Raw genomic sequence first — 25,241 nt, forward strand, 5'->3', positions numbered from 1 at the left:
CCCAAGACCACCAGACCCGGCAATTTCTCACACAGATGACACCTGAGCGATTTCCTGCCCCCCTCGGTCACTGTCATGTGGGCGTCCCCTTCTGTCCCCTTCTGTCCCTTGTTCCAGTCTGCTCTGAGGAGCAGCTCTGGGGAGGCCCTGAGGCCCCGGCAGCTTCTGAGCGCTGCAGGCTCCCCGTGGCCCCTGAGGCCTCAGCGTCCCTTTGGCAGAATGACTTGGGAGCCACATTAATGCACATCGCTCAGCTTGGTATACAGAGGGTCTGGAAATTTCAGAATCAAATTTAATAAACTTTTACATAAAAAATTAAAAGGTTCCCTTTACCAGATAAAACCAAGAATAAAAAAAGCATAAAAAGAAACAACAGGCATGCTGGAGGACAGGAAAGAACAGGAAGGGGAGGGGCGGGGATGACATTCCCCAGACAGCAGCTTCCTCTCCCTGCGCGCACGGGGAACCCGCTCAGCCCTCTGTCTGCCTTGGAGATGACCTGTCTCATCCCTCTCAGGCGACAGCAAAAATGCTATCACAGGGGCTTCCCTGGTGGTGCAGTGGTTGGGAGTCCGCCTGCCGATGCAGGGGACACGGGTTCGTGCCCCGGTCCGGGAGGATCCCACGTGCTGCGGAGCAGCTGGGCCCGTGAGCCATGGCTGCTGAGCCTGCGTGTCCGGAGCCTGTGCTCCGCAATGGGAGAGGCCACGACAGTGAGAGGCCCGCATACCGCAAAAAAAAAAAAAAAAAAAAAAAAATGCTATCACAACAGCATCCTGACATCCCATATGTGTTTACCATCACTGGCTTCAAGGAACCTTTGTGTCAATTAGAAATTCAGAACAGGCTTGCTTTGTATTTGTCATCTCTGAGCCCACGGGCCTGAGCTGGGGGCTCTGATCCCCGGATGCCCGGTCCCCCACCCCTTGAAAGAGGCCCTGAAGCTCCCCTCCCCCATCTACTGAGGATGGGAGGCCCACCGAGGCCTGCGCAGCTTCTGCTCTTATCAAAAGCCTGCAGGTACCGCTGCTCCTCCAGGACACCAGCAGGGAGGAGGGTGCCAGTGGCGGCGGATTAGTGCCCACCCTGCACTAAGCCTCCGTGGCTTCTTGCGGCAGAAGGGCTGTCATGACTGGTAGGCCACGAGGACACGTGGGTATCAGGGAGACCACCTGTCCTGCTTTGCGGGAGTCGGCAAGGTGGGGAAGCCAGCCCTATGCCAGCATGTGATCCGTGTCATTGGCTTAGGAATGCAGGTGGCAACTGGCCTTCGCGGGGAGGCAGCCTGGGCTCAGACACCCCCGGCGCCAAGCAGCAGGGGATGGGACTTGAGGGCGGTCAGGGGCTGCCTCAGGGGGCCTCCTATCTCCTGCAGGGCTGGGGTGCTGACAGGGAATGGGGTTTCCTCGCCAAGGCTGGCTGCAACAAGGGGAACCACGCAGCAGCTGGACACTCTCCATCCTATCAGGAGGCCTGGGCAGCCCTTAGTTCCTCGTTTAGCTATCTTCTCATCAACTAAGATTTTCATGGATTAGAAAAATTCAGCTTTTAGTTCGTTCCCAGGGAAAAGCCAACTCCATGCAGAAGGAAGGGTTTCTGTGCCCTCTGCTGGTCAACAGACTCGGACACAACGGACGCCACTTGACTTGGTCTCTGGTTGGGCTGGAACCCCACCACCAGCAGCACCACGGAAGCCGAGTGATATTCGCCAGGCAGTGGCTGAAATGCCACAGATTGTCCCAGTGTTGTGTGAGCACCTCTGTTCCCATTAACCATGTGTTTGCTTCGTGGGGAACGCTGCCAGGCCTGGCCAACCTTCCGAGGTCTTCCTATGACTCGGGGCAACTGTGGGAGATGGCAGCGCTCCAGGCCAACCTGGCGACTCTCCTGCGCGCTCTTTAATTGCTTCTCCCTTCAGCTGACACTGTGTGGAACAGGGGTAATCAATCTGCAGGTTAGAAGAACAACCACATTCTCTCAGGAGAGCTACAGCTCGTAAAAAATGTACGGGGGACGGATGCTCTTTGCGGCAGGTTTTGATTTTTAACTCGTGCCCTGCTGAGCGGCAGTGGGTGTCAAGCCAGGTAGGACAGAGATCTGTGCAGGGGAGATGGAGGGGGGCAAAGGTGGCAAGGGGCTCCTGTCACCCTTCTAGGAAAACACACAGAGAAAAGAGAGGGACCAGGTCACTCTCTGGGACTCCCTGCTTCAGCACTGGGAGGCCCCACCTCGGAGGCATTCTAGAGGCCCTGAGCAAACAGTTGTCTCCAGGGGGGCCCACCGAACGGAGCCCCCAGCTCGGCCCAGGGTGCTGCAGAGAGCATACAATCACATGCTGTGCTGTCTGCAGCAAAATTCCCTGGTCGTGCCCCCTCAAGTGCCTGGAGATGCCGCCCCTCCCTCATCTCACAGGCTCACCCCAAAGAAAAATGATGAAAAGGGACGTCAACTTACACTGTATGATCACATATGTAAGGCATCTTTCCTTAAAGGATCCAGGGTGACCTTTCACTGTGGTGAGAGCAATACCTATGTCTCTTTGGAGCTCCTCTGCTCTGTATTCTGAAGCTCTGGTATAGTTTGAACCACTTGGTTATTTAACTGACAAAATTTTTCTAGGTGTCCTGCAGAAATGTCTTGCTCTAAATACCCCTTTCACTGGAGAGATGCAAGGGAGTGCGGGAGGACAGATGTGGAGAGGTCTTTGCAGTGTATCCAGTTGAGTTCTGGTCAGTCTCTCTCTTTTCCTCCCCTGCTCCAGTGCCAGATGCCTGGGCTTGGCCAGTCCTGGGGAGAAAGGACAACCCCGGGGTGGCCAACACCACAGATGAGCAGGGTCCTCATGTTGTGCCGCATGGCACGGCTCTAGGGACCGCCCTTCACAGGGACCAACAGCAGAGATGCACCTGCAGGGCTGCTCGTGGCCGCCCTGGACAAGGGGTGAAACGCATTCAGCTCTGTGCCCTCAGGACCTGAGTCACGGTGGGCGCCAGGCCAATATCTGTGGCCACAGGAACGACTGCAAAGGGAAGGGAGGGAGGTCCTGGTTCTGATGACCGAAGAGTCCTAACGTTGTGTGATTTCAAACCAAGCTTCCCCCCATATATCCAATTACGCTGAATCTCATAAAAGTAGAGTCTGGGCTTGCAGAGAGGATTTTAGAAGCTCTTGGGCTATACTTTTTATCTCCAGCTGTTCTATTTCCTTTATCCGCTCTCCTGTCACGGATCAGAGGGGACCCTCTTTAAGTCTGGATTTATGCATCCACGCTGGGGGTGGAGATTAGTCCCTGGCACGCTCACGTGCGCTCACACGCATTCTCTCAGCCAGGACTGAACAGAGCCCTCCTGGCGCAGGAGCAAAAGGCGCTGGTGCAGGAGGTAAAGCAGGATGAGGTGCTGCACACCTGCCAGGGACACGCTCCTCCGTGCACTCCCGGCCTGAAATGCACAGCGGATTTCGTGGCCCTGGATATGCTCGGACTGGGCGAGGCAGTGCTGAGTCAGCAGGTGCTCCCACCCTGGGGCCCCTCACGAGGACCAGCACACCCTGTGGCCATCCCTCAAAGTCTCTGCAGTGGTGCAGGTGGCTGAGAAATAGTCAGGTAAAGGGGGCCTCTATACCGCTCCATCTTGGGGACCTGGGGGACAGGGATGAGAAGGCGACGTGGAAAGGGCTCCCAGGGGTTGCTCATGGGACCAAGCTGGGGGTAGGACCTGGGGCTGAACTGGCCTTACAGAGTCTGCCTGGGTGCATGATGGTGGCCACAGGGGGCGTGGCTTCCCACGCAGGACCCACCCGCAGGCACAGCCTGGGAGGCTGGTCTGAGCACCGTCCCGATAAAGAGTTTTAGAGTCAAGTCCACTGTCATGAATACTCAATAAGGAACTGAAGCGCAACTCTGAGATGTGTTTAGTACAATGCCTCAGCACAAAGAGAGAACTCTTTCGTGTCATAACCTGAAATCAGATATTCAACCTTATCTGGTTTACAGCAGGCACATGGCTGCCTGGAAAGTCATCGCTATTAGTTAATCGGCATCTACACGTCCTCCCAGGACTTCGTGGTGTGGGAGGGTCCCCCTGCCACATCTTTGGTCTCAGGGTCTTCCAGCGTAGAACACTCCCCCTCCCTCTTTCTCGTCTATGTCAATATCTTGTACACTCTTCAAAGTCCAGCTTATGATTTGCCTACCCTGGTTTACACTCATCTGTCCCTTTTTAAAACACTTCCAGAATGGTTCTTAGAGGGCTTCCCTGGTGGCGCAGTGGTTGAGAATCTGCCTGCCAATGCAGGGGACACGGGTTCGAGCCCTGGTCTGGGAAGATCCCACATGCTGCGGAGCAACTAGGCCCGTGTGCCACAACTACTGAGCCTGCGCGTCTGGAGCCTGTGCTCTGCAACGAGAGGCTGCGACAGTGAGAGGCCCGCGCACCGCGATGACGAGTGGCCCCCGCTTGCCACAACTAGAGAAAACCCTTGCACAGAAACGAAGACCCAACACAGCCAAAAATAAAAAAAAGAATACATTAAAAGAAGGCTCAACATTTAAAAAAAAAAAGGTTCTTAGAGTTTACACTCATTTATATTCATTTAATGACTTAAGAGTTTCTTGTGTCTTTTCCTCAAGGACCTACAAAGTCGTTGCAGGCAAAGATCATGCATCTTGACTTTCTCGCATCCCTTAGCAGACTCTTGGGGGCTGGGTACAGGATAGGTGTGTAATAAACATCATTTGGTGGACGTATGGGACCGACATGGTCTCTAACTCTAAATAAATAACATGGAGTTTGCACATTGACACTGGAGCAGACAGTCCTTTGCCCACAGCATATGCTCTTTTTAAAGTAAAAAAATAAAAAATTTATAAAGCCACTCTTTGGAAAAATGCCATTGGAAGATGGGAATTAAACTTGTATATAAAAGGGAGCTTGGGGCCAAGAAAACACTGAGATTTCCATCTAATCCACTGAGAAGCCCCCACTTGGCTAAGATCAGTAAGGGTCTTAGATAAGTCACATTTTCTATGTGTCTCTGTTTCGACATCTAATACAGTGAAAGCCTGTAAACCACATTACCAGATTTTTCATGACCATGATATCTGCCCCTTTTAATGTGCTCCCTTTCCTTTCACTTACAATGGGCCCCATGTTTTGAAAGTTTTCATTTTTTCTACTAAACAGTAACTGTAAGCACATTAGACGTTTCCCCTCATCTTGATTAGTCGTAGCCCAATAGAAACAATCAGATGTTCTCAAGGGCATCAAGTGACAAAAGTAACCACTACACGAAGTTGCTAGAATTCCTCCCAAAAGGAAAAGCATGTTTTAATTAGCTTTTACAGTTGTGTCTCCAGGTCTTGAATGATATTTACTTTGGCTTTCTGAAATGAGCCCGCTGACCATTCTTTCTTCTGGTTAGCCTGTCCAGTATTCAGGACCCTGGACTGGGAAGTTTTGAAGGGGATGGTCTCTGAACTGCCTTTCCACTGTGGATTTCCATGGTTTTATGGTTTTAGTTAATGGACAGCGTCATTAAATCCATTTGACCATTGACTTATCATTGGAGACATGTTTCCAATAACTTGAAAACATGACATCTGGACTTAAAGCACAACAAATGCTGGTATTGGTCACTGCTAATCTGCACATAAAGTTTGTTCTCTGTGTCAACCTCAGCCAGATTAACTGGAATTGGAATCTGAACCATAACATCTGATTGACAAAGGGAGGTGGAAAGAGGGATGCAAATTTCTTCATACACACTCTGCACACAACTCAAACCTTGGAGAGATTTACCTGAGGTTTTCGGAACTGAATTCCGACTCCAGAAATCGTAGAAACTGGTCCCGCCCCACCTGGTCCTTCAATATCTCGTCGAAAGAGAAGCCCCATCTCTTTACTCGGTGCTGGCTGGGCTCTTTGCTTTGGGAGGGGGAACAAAGGTTTAAAAGGTGATCAATACCAGGCAAAAACCTGTGTCATATTCTCTTCAGCAACTCAAATTTATTTTGCTGCCACGGGCCAAAGGGAAATGTCTCATATTTAAGGGACAGATTCCATAAAACCTGCACAAATCCCAAATGCAGACTTTTGTGCACCAGCACTAGCCAACAGTAAGAAGTCTCTTTAAAGAAGGTATTTGAAGGGGGCCACATTTAACTGACGGTCACCAGGACGCCCGCCAAGTGGCTGCTCTACAGCAACTACAACAACCCCACTGACTCGGCTTCCCTGGGCCACTCCTGTCAGTTCTAAGTCCAACTCTTAAGGCCATCATTTTTTTCACTTAAAAAAAAAATAAAGAGGATGCCTTGTGAATCTGACCTTTCATCAAAGGTGTAGCCGCCCCGTCCTGCCCCTTCCTCAACCCACAGGGGAAAAACAGAGTCCAGTTTAGATCCAGTCGGTCAGAAATGCATCCACTCATCCAGGATAAACCTTATTCAGTTGTTTAGAAGCAGATGCTAATGACGGCCTAGGTGTTGTTCCCAGCACTTCACATCTGTTAGTTCACTGAGTCCTTGAAACTACTCTGAAAAATGTACTAGTATTGGCCCCATTTTGCAGATAGGGAAACTGAGGCCTAGTGACAATTTGCCCAAAGACACACTAGGAAGGGATGGAGTGGAGACTCTAGGTCAGACGGTGTGGCTCCGGAGTGCAGCTCTTAGCTCTGCTGTGCTGCCTCACATCCACGGGACCCTCTCCAAACCAAAGCATGGGGGAGAGGGGGATGGGGAATTGGTCTTATTCATTTTGTGTTGGAAGATGAGAATATTTCCTTCAGCTTCTGTCCTTTCCGTTTACAGTTCACTTGCTGTATTTATTCCTCTGACTCCTTCTAGCAGCAATAGGGTGCTAGTTCACAAGCTACACACTGCCATCTCCCTCTCACACGGTGGTCTGTGGACCAGCAGTGGAATCTCAGGCCCCACCTCAGACACGTGGAATTGGAATCCACAGCTTAACAAGATCCCTGGGTGATTTAAGTGCACATTAAACTCTGAGAAGCACTGGCCTAGCAATATTTATTTCCCCTCTTTTTTTGATATTCATTGATAAATTGATGTTTAATTTATGTCCAAAAAGAAGAGGAGGTTTGCAAGAATACAATTACTAAAACAAAACAATAACAAAAACCCAAAACTCTTAAATATAATAATAAGAACAAGTGATGACAAGTCATGGTAGGGGATGATTATTATACCAGAAAATCTAGGCTAGGGAAACTGCTGCAAGTGAACAAAAAAGTTTTGAGAGCTTCCTTGGAGCCAGGACAAAAAAGAGATTTGAATGGATTACATAACTCTCAACATTTGAAAGAGCTAGCTTATGTTCGCCAGTAAAGACAACTTTTGCTCTGGTATTGAATTATAAGAGGAATTATCTCACAAGTCTTTAACATAAGAGGCACTGAAACACAATAAATGATGTTTCTGATACTTTTCTTACAACAAAAAGTGCAGGAAACTTTTACATACAGCTACTTTCAACAAAAGCCAGAAGCATAATTTTAAATTCTAGGGTGTGGTGAAGTTATTTTTATGGAGAGCCAAATAATGAAGTACATAGTTTCATTGTCATCCGGCTTGATACAAGAAAATTATAGAAACTGGAGGAGAAAATAGCATAATATTCCATTCATTTTCAATGGTCGCACTCAGGCTTTTTGCAGGAGCTCAACAGTAGCTGTCTCTCCGCTCTCCACAACCAAATTTGGGTTATTCTCCCAATGCAGCTCTGTTGCCAAGGACAGAAGGTGGAGATAGAAAGTGTGTAGGTGTGGAATGAAAGCTAGCCACATTGGTTCGCAAAGGCTCCTGCCCACAGGGCTCAGAATCACTGCACAGTAGCGTCAACAAATGATGCAAGGAAGGTACATTTCATCTGCAAACACTAGTGCTGTGAGCGCTGCTCTGTAGTGTAGGGTACAGTGATCACATCCAAGTATTCCCCCTCTTTTTAAAAATGGACACAAACTTTTTATTATCTCTAACAGACATTAAGTGAATAAAATGATGTTTCTTTTTGTTATGGAGGTGACATATTCTCAATATTTATCTCAGGAAACTACACTTAGTAAAAAAGGGGAAGAGAGCACATGTGTGGAAAGGTTTGGAAAACAAATAGCTCTAGACCAGTGCTACCTGATAGAACTTTCTGCGATGATGGAAGGATTCCGTATCTGTGCTCCAATATGGTAGCCACCAGCCACATGTGGCTACTGAGTCCTTGAAATGTGGCTAGTGTGACTGAGGAACTGAATTTTAAATTTTACTTAATTTTAAATAATTACAGCTTAAATTTCAGGGGCTACCTGTGGCTAGTGGCTACTGTATTGGAAATCATAGTTCTGGAATGAAGTGATTCAAACCCATCTCTTCTATTGCTGCACCGCTAGGTGTAATCATTACCTGCAGGATCTTCTAATTCTGGGGCTTGTCCTCAGGGCTTGGGGAGGCTCTTGCGAATCTCTAGGGATAGCTCAATAGGGTGACAGTGGAACACTAAGCCTACCAGGTCAAACAATGGGGAATTCCATGAAAGATCTCTTCCAAAGGGCCAGGCTGGGCCTTCTGCAACGAGCCAAGAAGACAGATCCTGAATTCTCTCAAACTCAAGCCACAGAACCAATCAAATTCAATAGCTTTCCAGGGCACAAAAAAATGCTGTTAATAGAGAAATCCCCCCTGGGGTTGAGGCTAGCAGCAAATATAGGACCCAGAGAGTTGCAGGAAAGCATCTCTTTCTGCCAGTGTCATGCTGTGACCTGGAATGGGCTCAGCTATCTGCTCTTTGCCACCAAAGTTGCAGGGCTCTGCAGGGATGGTGCTGGTGGCAGCTGCACCCCAATCGAAGGCTGTGCCCAGAGAGCCAGGTGTGGAAAGTTGCTTGGTCACTGCAGTGACTGCCTTATGGACACACACCTACCACTAGCGTCACCACTTTCTGGTACCCAAGCAGCGAGACCGCATTCATCCTGCCAGGTTCCTTGGTGGTGGCAGGAGTGGGATAAGGGCCATTTTGAGGGTAAGCCAGAAAGCTTGGGGTGTCACAGTAGAGGCAGAATCGGAGGCCTAGGACAGAGGTCGAGACATCCAGAAAGCTGCAAGCTCAGCCTTCAGCAGAAACAAGGAGGTCTGGAGAAATAGGATACCCTGGTGTGGTAGTTTCCTAGGGTGGCCACAACAAAGTACCAACAAACTGGGTGGCTTAAAATAGAAATTTATTCTCTCACAGTTCTGGAGGCTAGAAATCTGAAATCAAGGTGTTAACTGGGCCGCTCTCTCTCTGAAGGCTCTAGGGGAGAATATGTTCCATGCCTTCCTCTTAGCTTCTGATGTTGCCAGCAATCCTTGGCATTCCTTGGCTTGCTCATACATTACTCCAGTCTCTGCCTCCATTATCACATGGTGTTCTCCCTCTGTATCTGGTTTTTCATTAGACATTTACTCTGTGTGTGCCTGTGTCTCTGTTTTCTCTTTTTATAAAGACACCAGTCATATGGATTAAGAGCTTACTCTACCCGAGGATGACCTTGTCATCTTAACTAATTGCATCTTTAATGGTCCTGTTTCAAATAAAGTCACATTCTGGGATTCTGAATTTTTAGGTGACATTATTCAAACTAGTACATCTGGGTTCTTTCAATTATCCGTTATTCACAATCCTATTTCTGTATCTGGACACTTCACATCTGCTCCTTTTCTTCTAGAACATCTGGTCATTGGGATCTATTCTATTAAAAGCTTCGTGGATACAACTTTTCTATATTTGTCTTTCTTGTATCGGTTATTTCCAAGCAACATCCCTTTAAGGTTTAAGATCAGATTTGAACATATTGCTACCACGGAATGGTCTCTGCGGTTATAAAATAATTCTGAAAAGTAAAATATCTCTGAACATCCATCCCCAGGTGACCAGGTCAATAATTTTCCCTTGGCCCAACTCAAACAAATAATCCATGGAACTCACAGCTCCTTTATTTCTATCCATTGTGTAGGAAGGCTTCCTTATGACATACTTCTAATTATGGTTTTATACCATCATTTAGCTTCCTAAGGGTTTATGTCCTTGTCTCTCCAGGCTATCTTGTGAGCTCTCTGAGGGAAGAGATCACATATCACGTGTCTTTGTATTCATCATAGTGCTTTTCACACAGCAAGTATTTAACGCTAAGAGGAAATCAATAGGATGTGTATAGTGATGTGGATGATGTGACCTTATACTGACAGTATTTTCTAATCGCTAGCTGGATGCTTTTTTCTAACTCTAATTTCTCTTCTGTGTCCACTGATCCTCATCAAATTCTGCCTCCCAGTGAGCGGCCCAAACCAACATATAGCAAAGACAGGTGGCTCTCCAAGGGAGTCTGTCATTCCAGTTGATCTCCCAACTAAAGAGCATGGAGGAAATCTCCCAAACTGAGAACAAGAAAGCCAGATTCACAAGAAGCAGCTATCTATAAAAACACTCAGCTATCTTCAAAAGATATTTGAGTTATCAGAAAAACTATGATACAAGGGATTGTTCCTTGACCCCATCTCAGGACGAGGGTGGTTGAAGGAACAATCGCAATTTTATTTAATGCCCCAAGAAAACCTGAGGGTCCTAAATACTTCAATGGGGAGTGGTCCTATTATTTGTTGCTGTGCAACAAACCATCTTCAAACTCAGTGGCTTAAAACAACAATTTATTCTTCTCTCTCAGTATCCCATGGGTTGACTGGGCTCAGCTGGGTGGTTCTCACTTGGGGTCTCTCAAGAGGTTGTAGTTGGATAGCAGCTGGGTTGGTGTCATCTGAAGGCTGGACTGGGTTGGACATCCACAATGGCTCATCACATGGCAGATGATGCTGGGTGTTGGCCAGGAGCTCAGCTGAGGCTATCAACCTCACGGTCTCCCTAATGGTTTGGGTTTCTCACGGCTTGGCCAACAGGTTCTAAGAAGGAGTGTCTTAAATGACCAAGGGCTGCTTTATGACCATTTTCTCAGAATGTTTCTTCTGTCATACTCTGTTGGTTAAATAAGGCACCAAGGCCAGCCCAGATAAAAAGAGCAGGAGGTGTCCCATCCTGATGTAAGCAGCAGCCCAGGCATACCAAGAGAGAAGGCACCGACGGGGCCATATTCGGAGACTGACTGCCACAGTGAAGGAACTTGACTAATATCCTGGATGAACAGTTCTATTAAACTTGCTGGGCACGGGCAGCTCAGGGACGGTCTCTGCCTCTCAGCAGGTCAGGCTAGTTGGGAGTGGATGCCATTGGCCAAGCAGGATGAGCCGGCTTCCTTGTAGCTCTTTGCTCATGCACCTTTGCCCAGCATAGAGAGAAAGCCAAACGTATATCATGTGGTGAGAGCAAATCATGAACCACAATCCTGCAGGCAATGCCAGGTTCTTGTTAGATCCACTATCTGGCTGATGGCATATTCAGGAATACTTCCCAGAGATACTCTCCTGGTGGTGTTTAGACTACAGAGCTCTCTCCAACTGAGATCTGGCAATCTGGGGCTTTTTTTCCCTCAATGACGAGCCCTGGCAATCACTACTTTCTTTATCAAACCTTGATTTCTCAGAATTTCCATGAGATAGACTTGAGGCGCATCCTTTAAAAGGGCAGCCTTGTATTGCCCTCTGAACATGCCCTTTCTCATTCTTGGATTTCTAGATCTAAACGTTTGTCTGAGAAGGAGACAGGATTAAAGCACAATTTTCTATTATTTATGGTACAAGGTGCATATTCCTGCCAATTATTCTGTTAAACCCTGTCACCATCTTCCACTGGGTTGTCTGAAACCTCCACAAGGCAGAGACAGCATGTTCATCTCTGTGGAATCCAGACGTTCTCTGCGATGCCCTCCGCCCTGGACATCGTAAAGAGTCTGTACCCATTTGCTCATGCCCAGTAGAAATCACAGCCCACCTCAGATGAACACGAAGTCCCAAGGGACTCCTGCTCTCTCCCATGCTGCCTTGACTCTTCCACACACCTTCACCCATCTTCACCAAAAACCTCCTTCACACAGTGTTTGGGAGGGTAGAGCCTTTACTGAAATTGGAGGGTCTTGAGAAGGGGGTACACATTGCCCCATCCAGCCGAAGGCAATTTAAAAAAATCACTGAGTCTATGCCCCAAGCGACATTAATGTCCTTTGCCAAATGAGGAGGAATCCTGAGGCCGGGAGGTAAGATACCACGTTTATTCACCTCGCTACATGAGTATCTTGAGAGACCTTCTTGCTCAGAAGGCAGCACATAGTAGGTTCACAATACTATTTGTTGAATTAAACTGAAACTGAGAAAAAATAACCTTTGATTATTTTACTGGTCATGTTCAGCCTTTCTTTCACGGACAAAGGCTGTTTCATCTTTAGACTGAACCAGGATGTTGGCACTGATCCCCGACTCCGTGTCACCAAAGGCAGGTACCCAACCACTGCCAGCATCTGACTGGGTGGGAATGTCCTACTGGGAGAAGAAATTGGGCCTCACAGCTTCTCTTCATTTTCACTTGTGTCTAAATAACTTGACTCTGCTTGAAGGTAGACAGAACACTGCAGGTGTTAGGTCAGGTGTTATGATTAGAGTAGAAGCCTGAGCAGTAAGAACAGAGCCAGAGCCTAGTTGTGGGGGCAGCTCATCCCTTGGGGACCAAGCTGACAGGTTGGGATAAACCAACAGGCCAGATGACTGCCATTTTCCCAAGCTATCACATGTTTTATTGCTGACTTTCAAGAAAGAAGGAAGAAATCCTGGTGTCATCATGGTGAATTCAATTCATGCACTTACCTCTCCTCCTTTCCCAAATACCAACGAAATGTCCAACAGAATGGTCACTTCTCCACCTATCCTCCATCCAACCTATACCTTTTGAGTACCTACTATGTGCCAGACAGGGGTCAAGGCACTAAAATAATTTTAAGTCTTATCTAGAAAGAGAACCAGGGGGAGGATGGGATATAGAGTGACTGGATGGATGGGGTGACCACTACAGATTGAGTGGTCATAGAAGACCTTTCTTCTTTTTTTACATATACATGCATCTATTCTTCTTCAAATTCTTTTTCCATTTAGGAGAAGACCTTTCTGAGGAAGGGACACCAATGCTGAGTGAGACTTGAATGAGAAGGGAAGTCAGCTGTGTGAGGGTCTGCGGAAGTGGTCCAGGAAGAGGGAACAGGCAAGAGCCTGGAGTTCCATGAAATACTAAAAAACAAGACAAAACATAGTGTGTAGAGGCAAAGAAATTTCCTACCAGCAGATGACAAACGCTGAGGAATTTCGTGAAGGTATGAAGCAGTTGGACTCACGGAACTGGTGACAAAGCTGATTGAGGGCCGCCTATGCTTCTAGTGGGGCCATCTGGAAATAAAGTAACTTAGTGTCCCCAGCATAAGTCTGGGAAAACCCCAAGCCTTGGGCAGCAGGACTGGACGTAGAGGCAGTTGGTGGGCACTGAACAGGGGACACAGGGAATAAACTCAGAAATATGGGACACAGGCTCCCTGGGGCAGAGAGGGTCTCCTAAGTAAAGGGGGGTGTTTTCTGGCCAGCTTCTCATGTGGGCAGTAAAGCCAGAGGGTGATGCCTCTGTAACCTAGGGGTGGTACCTCTGTAACCTAGGGGTGGTACCTCTGTAACCTAGGGGTGGTACAGCAAATATGGATGGGAAAAACATCTCAGCAAGGCAGGGAGACTTCGAAAGATGCTGAGGTTTTCCCCTACTTCTCATAGGTTTCTGCAGATCTATCTGGGTGTCCCTAAGATCCCTCAGCAGAAGGGAGAAAGGGTGGCCTTCTTGGGAAGCACCACGGAGAGGAAACTGAAGAACTTCAGAAAACCAATCAGGGCCTGAAACACAGTAGCACGCTTGGCTGCAGGGACGTTGGGCTAAGGAAAGTTGGGGCTCAACCACCCACGGACCCCCGCAGCCACCCATCCCACTTCCAGGGAGGACCCAGTCTTTCAGTCTGTTCTTGGACCATATGTCCAGAACCCAGAGGAGAACCCCGCTGATTTACCTGTGCCCTCCTCCCATTAATACACTCAGGTGAGGCCGTACAGCCACGTGACCAGAGGAGAGCCTGCCCCAGGTCAGGGGAACTCAGGAGCCACACCAGGATTTCTCAACCTGTGCTGTGCCTCAGAATCACTCAGAAGGCTTGCTAAAAATATAGGCACCCAGAACCACCCTGGGGCATCTGTATTTGAATGAACACCTGCAGGTGATTCTGATGTACCCCGTGGTTTGAGAACCAGCCTCCCAAACAATTATTGAGGGAACCTCATCAGCTACTGGTATAGTCCATCTGGACCAGGGCTGTACATTAGCATAAAAGTAAGAAAAAAACGCCCCACTGCCAGAAATTCTGACTTAATTGACCTCGGGACGGGACTGGACATTGGTATTTTTTAAAATAAGCTCTCCAGGTGGTTCTAATGTATGGCAAAAGTTGAAAGTCAAGACCTTCATTTATGAAAACCAGCAGTACCCCAAATTTCTGGGTCTCTGAAAGGACTGATCTGCTCTGAACAGTGATTGGAGTAATGAGACAATGAACAGAAACAATGATTCTCTGATCGATGATACCCTGTGAAATAGACTAAGTGGTAGAAATAGAGGGAAGATATGAAAAAACATCTGTATCCCATCCTCAGGGCGATTCAAGAGGATAAACATCACTAGAACAGAGCAGGCTACTAAGAACAAGTAGTCCAAGAAATATTACAGATCCTTGGAAATAAAAAGCACGGTTGTCAACCACTCTTCTCAACACTTCGTAGGAAAAGAAAAACTCATTAAAGTATAAAATCACAGAATGGACACCATTGAAACTGGTGACTCTGAAGAGTAATTCAAGGAATTCTATCCTTGAATATAGAATAAAAAGACGAAGAGATGGAAAAATAGTAGAGAAAAGAGATAGGGCTGCTACACCCCACATGACCAGAATTCCTACAAAAGGATTTCCTGAAAAGAGAGGGGAGAATGGAGAAAAGTGTAGCAATAATTGAAAGAAAGGAAGGAAGGAAGAAGGAAGAAGGAAGAAGGAAGGAAGCAAGGAAGGAAGCAAGGAAGGGAGGAAGGAAGGAAGGAAGCAAGGAAGGAAGCAAGGAAGGGAGGAAGAAAGGAAGGAAGGAAGGAAGGGGACCCAAGTTAAAGAAAGATTTAAGTTCTTGGATCCGATCAAAGGGACTACCGAGGGCATGTCAGAAATATTAGAAAGAAGATACCCATCTACATACTATATTCTTTTAATGTTGATTGAGAAATATGTCTCAAAGTGTTAGTTTCAAATATATCAGGTTGGGACTTCCCTGGTGGCGTAGTGGTTAAGAATCCGCCTGCCAATGCAGGCGACATGGGTTTGATTCCTGGTCCGGGAAGATCCCACATGCTGCAGAGCAACTAAGCCCATGCGCCACAACTACTGAGCCTGTGCTCTAGAGTCCGTGTGCCACAACTACTGAAGCCTGTGTACCTAGAGCCCGTGCTCTGTCACAAGAGAAGCCACCGCAACGAGAAGCCCATGCACCGCAGTGAAGAGTAGCCCCCGCTTGCCACAACTAGAGAAAACCCACACGCAGCAACGAACACCCAACGCAGACAAAAATAATGATTTTAAAAAAGAAGTATCTATATCTATATCTATATCTATATATATCTATATATCTATATATCAGGTTAACAAAGCTCTGGGGAAGAACGGGATTTGGAGGAGGTAAAGAAAAACTTCTAGTTTTCATTTTTTATACTTCATTATTATTTGCTTGAAGCAATGACATTTTAAAATAAACCCCTTAAAAGTATGACTAGACTAGAAACTAGAGTAACAAAAACTAATACAAAACTTGATTAATAAAGCAAAAGTCAAGGAAGAGAAACAGAAACAAGAAGAAAAATTAGATTCAGAAAACATAAACTATCAGGAAAAAGATTAACTATATGATCCGAGTAAATGTGACTGTTTTCTATCCCAAAGTCTAAGGCAAAACATACTAGAAAAATGGGCAAAAAACACAAAAACAGGCAAGCCACGAAAGAAAAGTGAGTATCTAGTAATCACGAGAAAAGATTCTCAAGTATGTTAACAAAGAAATAAAAGTAAAATATTTTTATTTTCATCTGTCAGATTTGCAGAGATAAAAAAACTTGATAATGCTTGGGTTGGTAAGGATGTGGGGAAATGGGCACTTTTAAGCTGAGGGCATGAAAAAAGTTGTTATTGTTTTGCTCCAGGGGAATCTAGCCATATGAACTAAAATTAAAATATGCATACCATTCTTAGCAATTCCAACACTGGACATTTATCCTGAAGAAATAATTGGACTTGTGCATAGGATGTTCCTTGTATCACTGTTTATGTTAACAACAACAACAAAAGGTTATAACCTAAATACTTTTTTTCCCAAACAGTGACAAACTTTATCGTGGGGGGTTCCCACATGGGATCCCACCCTCTTAAATAAAAAGGTGCATAGAAAAGAAGGGATTTAGAAACCTTTGTACGATACCTACATCCTGGGCCCCAGGGCGAGAAGGGGGCAATTGCTGGGTGGGCTGCGGGGGCGGAGGCAGGGCCCTTGCCACCTGCATGCCCACATCCGCCCTGAGCATGAGGGTGAGGGAGAGATGCTCTGGGAGGGACGAGGGCGCTCCCAAGTTTGGGGCAAGATGGCTGCGGGCGAAGTGTTATGACCTGGGCATTAGTTAAATAAATTACACTACAATTATGTAAGTGGACATGATGTAACTATTAAAAAGCATAGGCGGATCTATACGTGTTTACCTGGAAAGATTGCCATGATATATTGTTAATTAAAAAATTATGGGACAATGTATATGTAAAGGACCTATTTATCCAAAAGAATATGATATTGTATATACAAACAGATCTAAAGGGATAGACAGTAAGTCAAAGGTTTTCACTCTTCCTTAGTTCATGGTGCTCTTAATGTCTCACTAAGTTTTTCATGGAGCCCCTGGGCCAAAACAACAACAAAAACCTTAACAGTTTTTTTTTCCTTAAAAAGTCAAAGAGCGTAATATGTACCTATGTCCTAACAATAGCTATTTGAAATACATATAAATTGAAAGAAAAAATAATATGTTTACTTCATTCCTAATGACCGTGTGTGTGCTGTGGAGTACTGCACATCTTCTCAAACTTTGGAATCAGACTGGACCTGCCCCCTCATTTCCTAGTCCATGTTGATTTTTGTCCAGTACTTGCTTTTTATCACAACAACTGCCCCGAAAACCCAGATTTGCAAAGATATGACATCACTGGAAGGAATGTAATGTGATCTAATGTTGAGAATGGTGAACGACCATAAGCTAATCGTCTACACAGTATCTGACATGGGTTGAACATCACTGTGTTTCCCTCAAAGATTTAGAATGTCCCGTGGGAACCCTGTGAGTTCCCTGCAGCAGCCTAGAGTGCCCTGGTGCAGTTTGGGAATCATGGCATTAGACTATTAACAAAGGCTCCTTCTGGAAAATGAGATTGGGCTGGAGGGAGAAAGAGTTTGCTTTGTTATGCCCATCTGGACAGTTTGAACTTTTTATAAGAAGCGTCTATGACTTCTATTACTCCTTATAAGGTTTTCCATTTTAAGAAAAGAAGCCAGAAAAAGAGCAAGAATGAAAGTGAATGAGAGAGAGAGATAAAGAAATGAAGAACAAATAAAGAGTTGTCTCACCGAGGGGCAGAGGGTACAAAGGCACACCACACTGGGTTTCCTTTTGTAATCGTGAACGTGGTCTAAGTCTCCCTGGGCTTCGGTTCCTCAGCTACTAAGCAAACACACTAGCTTCTCTCATCGATAAGGAGCTATGGGATGGAACCATTGCTGCCCGCTATTCCAGAAGAGCAGAGTGATGAAAACCACAGCTCTGGAGCCCTCTGCCGGGGTTCTAATCCTAACTCTGCCACCTACTTGCTGTGTGACCTTGAGCAAGTTCACTAACTCCTCTGTGCTTCAGTTCCCCATCTGTTCAATTGTGAGAATAATAATGTTTACCTCTTGTGGGGATTCAGGGGAAGACACTTACTGTGTGGCCAGCACAGAGTAAGGGCTAGCTATTATTGTTGCTGCTGCTAATGTATAAAAGCTAAACTGACCCACAGATTCTTGCCCTCTAGCAATCAGAACTAGGAAATGTGAAGGACTGTCCCAGTTATCATGACATCTACAGGGTCATAGAGAGGTCAGAGGGAAGCCACAAAGGATCCATGTACAAAGCTATTAGGAGGCAGAAACCATGGGTAAGGAATCCAGTTGGGTGGTTACTTGAGGGGTTTCTGTTCTATTGATAAAAAGAGTCAAATTAAGATAGGGTGTAACATAATTTCATGATCTCATGCATTGCCCCCCGCACTCCCAAACATTAAAACATTTTTTTTTTTTACCTCATCTCTATGTCCCATAAAGCAATATCGTCACTGATCCAGGGATTGGACGGCTCAGCTGGCGTGACCAAAGGGTCATATTCCACATACTGTTCTGTGTAAGCAATTAAGCTGCAGGAGGGAAGCAGAGCCAAGAATGCCACTGATTTCCTATAAAAGCGTGTATTCTGCTTTACACAAACATTGTATCAGTCTTCATATAATTTCAAGTTAAAGGGAAAAAATTTACCTTCACTGCCACTTCCAACAAATCCAACTGTTTTCATTTGTCCCTGCTCCCTTCTCATGATGAACATACTGTTTTCGCATTATTGCAGTCACAGTACACACGTGCATTTTATATCTTTTTCCCACTTAACTCTTTCGCTGAACCTTGGTGCATCCTCCCCCGGTTATGCTAGCTTTACTGATACACTGGTCCAAGCCTGCCTATGTCTCGTCCTCCCACATGGACTACAGATCTCAAGGCATCTGGGGCACACAAAGGATGCTACAGTTTTTCTAGGCTGCCAGTGCATCATTCTCAACTGGAGGACTTCTTTATTGTAAAGACTTTAAAATCCTGGCAGACCGAAAGGAGTTAACATATTATAAACATTTTTCCAAAAAGTAACTTAGTTTTTCTAGTTAAACAGCCACAGAATTTAAATAGCCACATAATCTTTTTAAACAAAGTTTCAATTTTATCAAAATGCATGTCGATAGTTAAAACAATAAAATAGTACTAAATGATTTCTTTTACAAAAAAGCAATAGCAATGTTTTCTCCTATCCCTTCTCACAGAGGCACTTACTTTCAGTCCTTATTTCTTTTAGCATTTACCTGTATATTTCTAAATTATACGTTTTTATAGCTGCTCTTGATTATCAATTTTAGACAAGGATTAACTTTCTACTTACCAGTCCCCCCGACTCACTCCACATTTCCTCCCATGATCCTCCAAATATAACACTTTTTGTTAAATCAACAGTCAGTGTCCACATTATTAAACCGGGTAAAGACTGTCTGCTGCTGAGCTAAGTAGCATATTACCTTTTCCAAGTGTTCTAACAAATCTGTAAAACATCTAGCAATAATGTTTCACATCTTAAACACATCAGATAATCAAGCAGGGTTGTCTCCCTGTCTCCTGGAGGCCCTCTCCCCAAAGTCTGGAGTCCTCTTGCTCGAATCTGGACTGTTTGCTCTATAGGCTTGATGCAGAACCATCATCCTGGGCCTTCCTTCACATCTATGTTACAGCCCCAGTTTCCTGGATTCCACGTCTGTCTATTGGCTTTACCTCCTGGTTGTGTTGAAGCACATCCTTTAGTAGTTCCTAAGAAAGGATGCATAAGAGCTAAATATTTTGAGTCCTTGCAGGTCTAAAAATGTTTTCTTTTTATCTTTACACTTGACTGACAGTGCTGGACATAGAACCCTAGGTTAAAAATCATTTTCTTTCACAATTTTGAAGGCATTGCTTTACTTTTTTTGATATCCAGTGCTATGCTGCTGTTGAGAAGTCTGAATCCATTTTAATTTTTGTTCTTTTGTTTAGTTTCTCTTCCCTCTGGAAGCTTAAAGTCTTCTCTTTATTGCTGTAATGCTCTCAAATTTCACCATGACCCTTGCCGGTAGTTTTTATTCACCGTGCCAGGCACAACGGACAATCCATAGGTAAAAAGACAAAATTCCCAGAAATCTTATGGTAGTTCTTTGCTAATTTCATAACCTTCATTTCCTCTGTTTTCTCTTTTCATAATTCTTTTAAATTAAATATTGGAATTGATAATCCAATATTCCTAAATTTTCCCTCCTAAATTTTCATCCTCTTGTCTTTTTGTCTCATGGTTCTTCTGAACTTTGTCTTTATTTTTTTCAGTTTGGACTATCACTTTCTTACGTTTCCAGAGTTCACTCTTTTTTTTTTTTAAAGGGCTTCAAATGCTTGGCTTTTATTTATTTATTTATTTATTTATTTATTTATTTATTTTTGGGTGTGTTGGATCTTTGTTTCTGTGCGAGGGCTTTCTCTAGTTTTGGCAAGCAGGGGTCACTCTTCATCGCGATGCGCGAGCCTCTCACTGTCGCAGCCTCTCTTGTTGCGGAGCACAGGCTCAAGACGCGCAGGCTCAGTAGTTGTGGCTCACAGGTCCAGCTGCTTCGCAGCACATGGGATCTTCCCAGACCAGGGCTCGAACCTGTGTCCCCTGCATTAGCAGGCAGATTCTCAACCACTGCGCCACCAGGGAAACCCCAGAGTTCACTCTTGTTTATCATAGTATCTAGTTCTTGTTTTATGGATGAAATACCTTCTCATATCTCTGAGGATGTTAAATCTATATTTTTATTGTCAGTTTCTTTTGTTTCTTGAATAGTTTTTGGTTCCTCCAAGTCCCTTTTCCTGTTTGTTTGTTCTGATCACACTCCTTTGTGTTGGGGCTCCCTCCGAGAGTCTGGAACATCACTGGACATCCATTTGTGCTTAAAAGTGAGGGACTAAAACCTGCTTGGAGGCTTAGTGTGTGTGTGGACAGGATCTGCCAACTGATGGGCTTCGTTGTCGGGTCAGGGCAGCTTGCCTGTCATTTCACTAAAGCTCCACGTGAGAGATCTGGAGTCCTTCCTCGGGGGATATCTACTTTGCTCTAGAGCAGTGGTAGGCAAATATTTTTCTGCAAGACCCAGATAGTAAATATTTTAGGCTTGGCAGACCAGATGGTGTCTGTTGCAACTGTTCTGCTCTTCTGTTGTAGAACAAGAATAGCCATAGACAATCCATGAATAAATGCATGTGACTGTGTTTCAGTAAAACTTTATTTGCAAACATAGGGAGTGGATGTGGCCCATTGGTTGTAGTTTGCCAGTCTCTTACCCATGGGCATCTACATCTGGCTCCTGGAGGGCTGAGAGCAGGACAGGGGAGTGGTAGAGGGTCCCACAGCTCAGTACACAGCTCGCTCAGGAATTCTCTTGCTTTCAGCTGGCCCTTCATAATATGATGTGCCTGAGTTCTGAGCTGATGTGACTCAGTTTCTCTGGAGAATAAAGTGCCCATCTCCCATGGTGGTGGTAAGAGGGGAGAGAGGGTCTCCTCATGCGGCACGGATCGAGGGATTCCAAAAGCTCCGGAGACAGACTACCCATTCCCCTGGGGTTATCCCCATGCCTCCTTCTTGCCTTCCATTGTCCCTGGTGCCTTCAAGAGCCAAAGCCAGATTTTGTTGGGCAAATTGGTTTTGTTATAATTCTCCCACCCCTAACATGGAGGTCATAATGTTTTTCACATGTCCCCATTCACTTTCTTTTTTATTAAATTTTGAAATATTTCTTGCATTCAGAAAGGCATAAAAACTGTAAGAGTATCACCCTTGTACTCACCACCCAATAAAAAGAAACAACATTACAAACAGAGACAGAGGTCTGCAGTCATGCTCCCCAATTCTTTATACTTTTGACCTTGGAAAAATGTGTGGAAACTGTTAATCCATTCATTTGTTGACCTTGTGAGTTCATACCATTTTCATTCCTTTAGTGACATGTTACTTTTGGGAAGGGAGAGAAGACTAACGTACATCCACAATATTACCTTGAATGAATTTATTATAATTTATATAATAATTTGCTTTATATTGGACATAGACTTCTAATTTCTTTTTTTTAGTATATGTAGTGCTGGCTAGAGTAGAACACGATTGTTCAGAAAGGTTTTTCCATCTTTTGGGTTATTTATTTAGAATTAACATCCATAAGTGGAATTATTGGGCCCAAAGATATGAATATTTTTACGGTTATCGATCTACAATAAAACTTTTCCCTAAGCATCACCAGCTTGAGTGTCACCAGTTTCCTCTGCAATGGCAGATTCAGAGCCACAATGCCTGCTACTGAATGGCAAAGGGCAAGCATGGCCAAGTAGCTTACTTCTGAGAATGTGAAGAAATTCACTGGCAGCTCCATCTCATTGCTACTCAAAATGTGGTCCACAAACCAGCAGCAGGGGCATCACCTGGGAGCTTGTAAGAAATGCAGAAGCTCAGGCCCCATCCAGACCTACAAGTCAGAATCTGCATTGGTAGTAAAATTGGCCAGGTAATTCATATGCACATTAATGTCTGCAAAGCACCGCATCCCGTTCTTCAATTTTCTGAGAGGCTCAGGACACAGGATATTTAATTCATCAAATGAAGATGAAGGAGCCTGTGATACTCTTGGTTTTAAATTCGGTCGCAGGCTTCCTAACATCTCACAACGTTCTCACTGTCCCAGGCGTGGACCGTCGCCCTGCGGGGTGGGAGGAGCATTGGTCTAAGTTGAAAAACCTTGCTTCTAGCTGTGGGCTGAGCCATTGAACTGAACTTTGTCAAGTTCACCATATGTTACATAATGGCCTTGATGAGTACTCAGGACCATTTGACAAAAAATAATAGGAAAGCATTTCAAGAGTCTTCCAAGTACCCAAGAACTGGGAGATAGATGACTGCAACCACCACATGCAGCGCAGGCCCACCGTCCTGTAAACCTCCTGCTGGATGTGCATCTAGTGTGAGCGAGGCTTCATCCGTATGAGCCATGCAGCATCTCAGGTAAGAAGGAAAGGGAAGGGAGCTCTAAGTGAGCACCGTGGCAGGAGGGATCAGGCAATAATTTGGTGCTGTGACAGCTCCAAGGGGAGTTACCCCTTTGCCACTTGGGCTAATTTCATTCTTCCTGAAAGAAATGGGTTTGCACATTCAGGAATATATCAGTTTCTTAGCGTTACTAGGAAACAAATTACCACAAAATTGGTGGTTTAAAACAACAGAAGTGTATTCTCTCACTTCTGGAGGCTAGAATTTTGAAATTGAGGCCATGTTTCCCTCTGAAGTCTCTAGGGGAGTATCTTCCTCGCCTCTTCCAGCTTCTGGCGGCTTTAGGTGACTGACCACTGGCTTGTGGCTGGATCACTCCAATCTCTGCCTCTGTCTCCACACGGCCTTCTGTGAAGACATGTCTGTGTCTTCTCCCCTTCTCTCTCTTATCAGCACACTTGTCATTAGATTTAGGATCTACCTGGATAATCCAGAATGATCTCATCTCAAGATCTTCTGCAAAGACTCTTTTCCTAAATAAGGTCACATTCATTCCCGGGTTCCGTGGGTTAGGGTTGCACATATCTTTTCTCTATTCAACCCACTGCAAGGAATGTGAAAGCACCTGGATGTGAGGATGGGGAAGGCACAGTTGACACCTGACTCCTCTGTTCAGATGGACACAGTAACAAACCAGCAGCAGGTAACCTAAATCCTATTCAAGGGATGACAGGCTACACTGAGATGCTCCAGAGTGTCTGAGGCATGATGGGGTGTTGGGGGCTTTCCTGATTATGAAGCATTCGGGCACCCACAGTGTTCTCAAAATCTGAGAGGGAGTGTGTAGTCCATGGGGCTCTGCTCAGCTGTGACCCCTTTGTCCTCCCGGATGTCTGCCTCTGGCTGTTCCAGCGACCTCAGCCTCGGGTGACACTGTGTCTCTAATAAAGGACTTCTACTTGAGCAGCCCAAGGCAAAGGCTGGGCCTTCATCTAACTAGTTAGTTACAAGTTATGAGGAAAAAACATTTCTTAACCAGAAGTGGATTTCCCAGAAGTAAAACGTAGGGATGGGAAAAAATTTTCCTCCCCATCTTCCCCCGCCCTGCCTCAGATTTCTGTGAGACAGGCTGGAGGTTTTCCCAGTAGACACCCCTGCACCCGCCAGCCTATGTATTATTAGACCTTGCACGTGGCCACGCCTCCTACCTGGGAAGCCAGGTCCAACCAGCCAGGTCAGGTCCCGGACCCAGGAATGAGCGCCTGGGGCAAGGGGACAGCGGGGAGGCTCAGGAGGGGCTGGGTGAGTACAGTTGACCCCTGAACGACATGGGTTTGCACCACACTGGTCCACCTGTAGGCGGATTTTTTCAATAGTAGATACCACAGTACTACACGATTGGTTGAATTCACAGATGCAGAAATGGATGGCAAGAACAATGGATGTGGAGGGCCAATTATACTTTATATAATTTTCAAGTGCATGATGGTCATATCCCTAACTCCCGAGTTACTCAGGAGTCAGCTGTACTCGGGCACTCGAGGAGACTGCACGCGGCTGCCTTCTGCTGCAGGAAAGGCAATGAAGGCAGCGGTCCACTGCCCAGCCCACGGCAGCAGAGGCTGAAATGGCCAGAGAGCAGCTGTGCATCACAAGCCAGGTCTCTTTTAGAGAAATTTGGGGCTATTCAGAGGAGCGGCTGGAGGAGAGGTGGTGAGATTTAATGGAGATGTTAGTTCAAGAGAAGTGGTCGAGAGCCCGAGGTGGGATTTTGTAAGCACACAGGGGCACAAGATATGACTAGGTAATAGGCATTAAGCGTGAATGAAGATGTTCCTATGACCTAGCCCTACGTCCTGCCTTCTCAGAGCAGGGTCCAGGCAGGTATCCAGGATATAAGTGGAGGACCACATGAAGAAAGAGCTAAGAACTTCCTGCAGAAACGCCCGACAGTCTGCACCAAGGCAGCAGCTCGTCAGTAGGATCACCAATCAGTCAGCCAGTGCCAGTGGTAGCCAGCATTGGTCAGCAGGGAAATTTACTGTAGGAAGAGGAAAAGCTATTTTGTTAAGGTACAGTTACATAAATAAAGTTGGTTAGAGGCTTGGTAAAGGAAACAGTAAAATTATATGGGCATATGTATTTTCAATGTTCTGTCTTATTGGTAGAATTAGGATGTATTGAATCATCAGAATTACTTATATACCTCTCAGGGGTATAACAGGAATTTTTGATCAGCAAGGGACTCGGAAATGCACACGCTTT

At 45.7% G+C, this 25,241-nt stretch overlaps 1 protein-coding gene across 3 annotated transcripts in view; it reads right to left on the bottom strand.

Annotated features, from left to right (window-relative positions):
- The window catches only part of RGS6 (regulator of G protein signaling 6), a 575,129-nt gene that overhangs the window by 52,055 nt on the left and 497,833 nt on the right, over window positions 1-25,241 (bottom strand). For all 3 annotated transcript variants that reach the window (XM_067731476.1, XM_067731467.1, XM_067731459.1), the window contains exons 13-14: window positions 18,424-18,534; window positions 5,799-5,924 (exon numbers count right to left, since the gene is read on the bottom strand). In XM_067731476.1, the coding sequence (XP_067587577.1) occupies window positions 5,799-5,924; window positions 18,424-18,534 (237 nt within the window). The remainder of the gene's footprint in view (window positions 1-5,798; window positions 5,925-18,423; window positions 18,535-25,241) is intronic.

Source organism: Pseudorca crassidens, chromosome 1 (genome assembly GCF_039906515.1).
Source record: "Pseudorca crassidens isolate mPseCra1 chromosome 1, mPseCra1.hap1, whole genome shotgun sequence".
Classification (NCBI taxonomy): Eukaryota; Metazoa; Chordata; class Mammalia; order Artiodactyla; family Delphinidae; genus Pseudorca; species Pseudorca crassidens.